Source organism: Sinocyclocheilus grahami, unplaced genomic scaffold (genome assembly GCF_001515645.1).
Source record: "Sinocyclocheilus grahami isolate Dianchi unplaced genomic scaffold, SAMN03320097.WGS_v1.1 scaffold982.1, whole genome shotgun sequence".
In the NCBI taxonomy this organism is placed as follows: Eukaryota; Metazoa; Chordata; class Actinopteri; order Cypriniformes; family Cyprinidae; genus Sinocyclocheilus; species Sinocyclocheilus grahami.
Window position 1 is genome coordinate 621,745 of NW_015506161.1, and position 7,532 is coordinate 629,276.

Consider the following 7,532-nt stretch of genomic DNA (forward strand, 5'->3'; position numbering starts at 1 on the left):
CAAATGGAAAATGTTTAAGGAAATGCTAAACTCATCCTAACTATTTTCCTTTGATCACTCATTTATTTCTGAATGTAGTTCCACTTTTTTTTTTCCTCTGCGCAACATGCTAATGAGAGGGTGTCAATTATGCAAGAGTAGGCGGATCGTGTGTGAGCGTTTGCCTGCGCATGCGTATTAACTTCATCAGTCAAGGGGACTGATTATTATCTTACACTTTTTCATAGTGTTAGTTTTGTAGTTATAATCATGAGAGAGCTAAATCATAAAAGATTTTAAGTGGCCAATGTAAAATATTAATGCTTGCGTAGCTCCTAATTGCAATACTGAACTGTTATTTGCTTAATAAACATACTTTTGTCACCTGTATTTTCTGTTCTGATAACAAATGTGAAAAAACGGTCTGTTCCTCGATTAAACCACTTCATACCAGTCATCTCACGATGAACATGGGATACTGATTTTACAGTTGTCTGTAGCTGGAGACTCAATCGGGTTACAAAAAATGACGTCGGGAAACGACACTGGCCATTTCTTTGGGTCGTTTGTAAAGTCACAGATACTGTACGGACAATACAGCTCAGTTTTTTATGTATCTTGCTCTGTTGAACGGAAAAAATTCCTTTACTAGGCTATACTGGATTAACACCATGCATTTCCAGTCAGCGGGAAAGCCGTGCACCCAGCTATCACAAGACCCAAGCAAGTCCATGGTTGACACCCTCTCATTAGCATGTTGTGCAGAGGAAAAATAAATGCGGAACAACATTCAGAAATACACGAGGGATCAAACGATAATAGTTAGGATGAGTTTAGCATTTCCTTAAACATTTTCCATTTGTCCACCAATTAATTTTCTTTATTTGCCTACTTTAATCGTTTAATTATTTCTATATGTATTTAAACAATAATTTGTGTATTTATACAGACATTTATTTATTTATTTGCATATTTATTTCTTTATGTGTGTATTTCTTTATTTATTGTTTTTGCAGGTTTCGTCCTCCATATGTGTGTTTTTGTAGGCTACTTGACAGCTTTTCTCCCATTAGTTTCAGTGCTGTGGGTTTGCAATGCATGCTGGTAAATGTAGTCACCAGAAGCGTCAAAAATGGTGGACGTTCAGCCTCCGCCTTTCCGAACCCTGGACGATTTTCTGCTGGGTTCGGCCCGATTCTCGGTGCCCGATGTCCGTAACTTAGATCGGTGGAACAACCGCATCATTAACAACCTGCTGTATTACCAGTCCAACTATTTAGCCTCCGCCGTGGCATTTCTGCTCGCAGTCGGGTAAGGAGACACCACTGACGCGTTCGTCCATTCAGACCTATGCACTGCTCTTCTGTCAGCCAAACGAGTACAACATCTGTGTTGTGCTCTGTATCGAATGCCTTATTTAAATAGCCTCACAAACAATTATTTTATAATATGACTTAAATGAAAAAAATGGTTAAGCAGTTGTTGCATTAGAACATTTATGTATCTGTTTTGACTTTCAGTTTTAAGTGATAATGTAGTGTGTTTTAATGGAGCAATAATCAAACCCATCATACCCATCCCATGTAAAGATAATAAAAAAATAATAATAATAAAAATATATATATACATATAAATATAAATGGTCAAGAATCATCACAAGAAATTGAATAAAATTTACAATAAACGTATTTACAGTAAATAAAAACATATAAATACATATGTATATACAGAAAAAGTTATAAAGTTGTAAGATTATAAGGTTAAAGTTTTACTACATGAGACTAAAAATGAAATAAAAATTAATAAAAACTTAGACAATTTAAGACAACAAAATGATTAAACATTTAATGAAAATATAAAAATGCAAGATCACAATATTAATAAAAGCTATTTATAGAATTGTTTTATTCTTGTGTATGTTGTTTTTAATTATTGTAAGTACTCTTAGGTAAGTGTTATTCTTTCTTATGATGATGTCGACTATCATGTATTTGTTAATTTTATATCTATCTTTCTTTTGTGCATCATGTAATTGTAACAGGTATTTCCAACCACTCCAGTTGATTCTTGGGGCAACCGTTGTGATCCTTCTGTTTTTGGGGTTTGTCTGGGCGGCTGAAAACAAGGCTGTAATCCGACGTTTCCGGAGGAATCATCCATCGCTGTCCCTCGCTGCAATTTTGGGCTCCAGCTACCTTCTTCTCTCTGTTTTCGGAGGGGTAGCTGTTTTCCTCTTTGGCATTGCCTTCCCTATTTTAAGTTAGTATTCTTTGTTGCCTCATAAGTCTTTTTTTGTCTGTGTCAGTATCTCATTAGATCATTGAATATTATTTTCACTTGTTTCTGTGCTGTTAACACTTTGCATAAATAATGAAATGCTAGCTTGATCGGCTGTAGTCCTCTCTGACTTTTTCCTCCTCGCAGTGATCCTTATCCATGCTTCAGTGAGACTCCGAAACCTTAAGAATAAACTGGAGAATAAGCTGGAGAGTATAGGATTGAAGAGGACTCCTATGGGCCTGCTGCTGGAAGCACTGGGACAGGAACAAGAGGCTGGATCATAGCTGTGTTTACTATTACCTAACTGTGCTATCGCTCACCCCTTCTATCCTAGGAGCTTCTTGCGTATCCTAAAATGTATATGAAAACTGATATTGGCAAATCATGTATGGCATATTGCTAAAGTCTCTCAGAAATGCAGGAAGGGCCAAGTGGGCAGGATTAAATTATGATGCAGTATATGAAGGATTGCTAAAATTAAAGCAAAAAGTGGAATTACAGGATCAGGTGTGTATAACTATTAGGTGTCCAAATATAAAAACAGCAATATAATGCCTTGTGAATAGGATGTAGGTTAGTGTTATTCATTGCACATTTTACACGTGAGTAACAGTCCAGCTCCATTCTATGGATTTAATTGTGCATACACTTTTATTCCATCCCTTAATGTATTTTATGTGAGGAACGCTCGATTTTGTGAATTGTGTTTGAAGGATATCTGAAGACAGTGTCTTTTTTGCCTGTTCGTTACATGACCAAATATTATTTATACTGATTGATTTTTATTTTTCGTGTTATTTTATTTTCAACCAAGTTGTGCCATGCCATAAGTTGTGTTTGCTCTCTTACAAAGTGCCAAGGTAAATACTTCTCAGTTATTGCAACACAAATGATTGACCAAGAAAATGAATCATGTTTCCATTTATGTGGATTGTGCATCACAAATTGGCATTGTTGGGGAAATGAACTGTAGTCATAGACATAATAATCGAATAAACAGGTGTTACAGAAGGTGTAACGGACCACAGGCTGATTAAAATGTCTGAGAAATGTAACACCACATGTGCTCATTCTTACTTTATTTGAGTCATTCGGTTTAAGCCACTGCTTAAGTGTTCATTCCTTCAAAAAATGAAGTAATTTGTATTTCCTGCATATTCAATGTTTACAACGTCAGCTGCCTTCTTGTATTTTCAGTGCAGTCAGTGGTTATAATAAATAAATAAACCTTCATATATCTGCAGCCTTTGTCTTTTCGTCTGGTAGCTAGTGGCGCTGTGGTCGTTCAAATCAATTTATACTATAGGAATGTGACTAGAGTTTCGTTTCATGTTTTGATCTGAGGAAAAGATAAACGGAACAAGTAGTTTACTGAAAAAAAAACTGTAAACATATTTGGTTAACATGCTTCAAGGCGTCCAGCGTTGTCCTCGTGTCTCCACCTCCTTTTGAGGGGTTTCAGGGCATCATCACCGTTAACCGGCTCACATCAGTTAATCCTGAATTCACGGTTTAACCACGCGAGGATAGATTATACAGTCGTTTTCCTTAATGAGTGCTACACATAGAACAATCCACGTGTTTTTATTCGCATAAATATATTCAAGAAAAACTATTTTTGGTCTTAGGAGCGGCGCGCGTGAGCTGTTTTACCTGTTGATACAGTTAATAGATATGGAAGCTGTTGTAAGTTATTGTTTCATGTGAGTAAGCAGCAGACGGTGCTGAAAAAGTTGTGGACATGGATGCGGTACTGAAAGTTGAGTGATATAACGACACCTGCACTGGAAACACTGTCAGTACAGTAGACAGGCATAATGCAGAACAACTAAAATAATAAACGGGTTGTTGACAAATTACATTTTAAAGTTACAATATAGAAAAATATTTTAGGTGCAGTAACAATTTCTTCTCATTTTTAATTACATGTTTGCATTGGCAGTTCACACTCTTACACTGTACAAAATACAGAAAAACTGTAAACACATTTCAACCAAAAACTGTTATTTTTTACAGTATAAAACTGTAATTTACAAACAAGAAAATTTGAATGTAAACCAGTAAATTCAACAATGCACACTGCTATTAAAATCTGTTTTGTACTTTTAACATACTGACAACCACCATAATAATGCAGGTGGTAAAAGAGAAAATAACATGAAGAATCAAAGCTCATCACAAGTAGCTTCGCCACAAGCAGAAGTATAAACTAATATATAGAAGGTGCACAGTCATTCATGCAAACACTAAACACCATCATGGTAACACACATGATACTTAAATAATGCATTCAACTTTCATTAAACAACAGAAGATGTAACATAAAGCCCAAATATACATAACTAATAACAAAAACTATTAAAAAAACATGATTATTTAAACCAAAATACTTTCATATGTGGAGTGCCATGCAGGGAATTCTGGGAATATCAGTTTACAGTTTTTGACTGTAAATTATACATTGATTTGTTATTTTTACTTCTAAAACTGTCAAATTAACAGCATTTTACTGTAAAATTACATGAAATGTCTGGTCAGATATTTTACAGTTTTAATCTATAAAACTTACTGAACTTACTGTTAACCTATTGACAGTTTTTTCCCGTATTGTATTTACTAAATTTTACAGTTAAAATTACACATTTCTTGCAATAGATAGATAGATGTTTTAATAAACCCTGTGTAGCAATTGTAGTGTAATGTGTTGAGTTCGTAATGGGCATTGTGTTCTTGGAGTATCAAATACTAGCTGTTCTTTTCTCTTCGGACTAGGTCACTTAGTTTTGCCTGATCCCTTATAAGGCTTCTTAAGTGTACTTCAGTATCTGTTGGCCACATTTGGCCTCTTTCTTTACTTAACATTTTTATAAAGTTCTGCTGAATAGTGAATGCAAAATGTAAGACTCGTATGTATGATTAACTAGTATGCAGTGTAGCTTGACTTATATGTCATTGTTTTTGGAGAGGCTGCCAGAACACTATTTTCAATGCATAGTGGTTATTAAATATCATAGGCTCTGAAGGTTGGAAACCAATCACATAGGCCTAAACCTCACTGGATGCAATCTTATATTGTTGCCTTTATAGTTTAGCTTGAACACTTATTTTTGGTGTCACTTTAGTGTTTTGAGATGTGAGTTGATGTGTTTACAGAGTTCACCCAAAAATGAAATGTTTTAACTAACCCTAACCTAACCCTAACACAAAGGAAAATATTTTAATAATGTGCTGGTGCTGGTTTGCTGCTTGCCAGTTTTGTCACACTTAGTTTGGGGACCAATTCTCTCTATTAACTAATTATTAACTACACCTTTTGCCACAATAAACTCCTAATTTACTGCTTATTAATAGCTGGTAAGATGATTGTTATGGTTAGATGAAGTTTGGGTATGAGGTAGGATTTAGGATTCTAAAATATGGTCATGCAGAATGAGGCATTTAATATGTGCTTTATGAGTAATAAATAGCCAAAATGTGACCCTGGACCACAAAACCAGTCATAAGGGTCAATTTTTTACATCATCCGAAAGCTGAATAAATACATTTTCATTGATGTACTTACTGTATGATTTGTTAGGACAGGACAATATTTGGCAGAGATACAACTATTTGAAAATCTGGAATCTGAGGGTGCAAAAATATTATCGAAATATTGAGAAAATCGCCTTTAAAGTCGTTCAAATTAAGTTCTTAGCAATGCATATTACTAATCAAAAATTAAGTTTAGATATATTTACGGTAGGAAATTTACAAAATATCTTCATGGAACATGATCTTTACTTAATATCCTAATGATTTTTGGCATGAAAGAAAAATTTATAATGTTGACCCATACAATGTATTGTTGGCTATTGCTACAAATATACCCGTGCTACTTATGACTGGTTTTGTGGTCCAGGGTCACATATGCTTGTAATATGCATGCTAATAAGAAACTAGTTAATATTGAGAATTGGTTCGTAAACCAAAGTGCTACTGTCAGCTCTCATTCACTTTCCTTTTCTTTTTTCTTTTTTTTTTGTTCTACAGAAGAAAAAAATGATAGATGTTTGGAGAGATTTTCTGTTTTGAGTGAACTAATCCTTTAATATTTAAATGAAATGGAGATCATTTGTTGGAAACATAGTTTTAATAAGAAAACCCTTTATTTCAGATGGGGTCGGTTTGGCTGACCCCAGCAAGACGGACACACTCAACTCAACAGGTTCTGCAGGGCAAAGGAGAGCTGGAGGAGCCAAGAAGCACACACAAGCTAACAAATCAGCCCTGCGTGCACCCAGAGCTCTGTGCTGCCTGACTCTCAGCAACCCTGTACGCATGGCCGCACTGGCCCTGGTGGAGTGGAAATATCCTTTTGCCCAAGTGTGTGTATGTGCAAACCTTGTGCATTCTCTTGTATGTTTTCAAGACAGTTGTTTCCTTGACCTAAGACCTTTAAGCCTTTTGTTATATTCATTTTACTGGCCATCTTTGCCAACTGTGTTGCCCTTGGTGTGTCCAAACCATTTCCTGAAGACGATTCCAATGCCACCAACCACAATCTAGTGAGTGTGCATTGCCAACATTACCATGATCTGCCACAGTGAGTGAAAACTGATCGCCTCAGCAAAAAATACATCAAACCACATAATATAACTTTGTGCTCCACCCAAGTACATTCAGCTACTGACATACAGTATATATACAGTGGGTACGGAAAGTATTCAGACCCCCTTAAATTTTTCACTCTTTGTTATATTGCAGCCATTTGCTAAAATCATTTAAGTTAATTTTTTTTCCTCATTAATGTACACACAGCACCCCATATTGACAGAAAAACACAGAATTGTTGAGATTTTTGCAGAAATTTACTGAACTTAGTAGTGATACTGAGAAAATGCCCTTCATACTTGGAGAAGATGACAACACAGCTGCACTAGCTGCAAAATTTGTATTAGCCATTCACAGTGTGAGGTGTTAAAGGAACACTCCACTATTTTTGAAAATAGGCCCATCTTCTCTAAAGTTAAACAGTTGAGTTTTACAGTTTTCGAATCCATTCAGCAGATCTCCGGGTCTGGCGGTAGCACTTTTAGCTTCAGCTTAGCATAGATCATTGAATATGATTAGACCGTTAGCATCTCGCTCAAAAATGACCAAAGAGTTTCTATATTTTTCCTATTTAAAACTTGACTCTTCTGCAGTTACATCGTGTACTAAGACCGACGGAAAATGAAAAGTTTTCTAGGCCGATATGGCTAGGAGCTATACTCTCATTCCGGCATAATAATCAA

At 35.6% G+C, this 7,532-nt stretch overlaps 1 protein-coding gene across 1 annotated transcript; it reads left to right on the plus strand.

Moving 5' to 3' along the window:
* Window positions 1-1,072: 1,072 nt before the first annotated feature.
* Window positions 1,073-3,476, plus strand: praf2 (PRA1 domain family, member 2). Its single transcript, XM_016250341.1, has 3 exons — window positions 1,073-1,290; window positions 2,021-2,238; window positions 2,404-3,476. The coding sequence occupies exons 1-3, from the start codon at window positions 1,112-1,114 to the stop codon at window positions 2,541-2,543; spliced, it is 537 nt and encodes a 178-aa protein (XP_016105827.1). The 5' UTR covers window positions 1,073-1,111; the 3' UTR covers window positions 2,544-3,476.
* The last annotated feature ends 4,056 nt before the right edge of the window (window positions 3,477-7,532 follow it).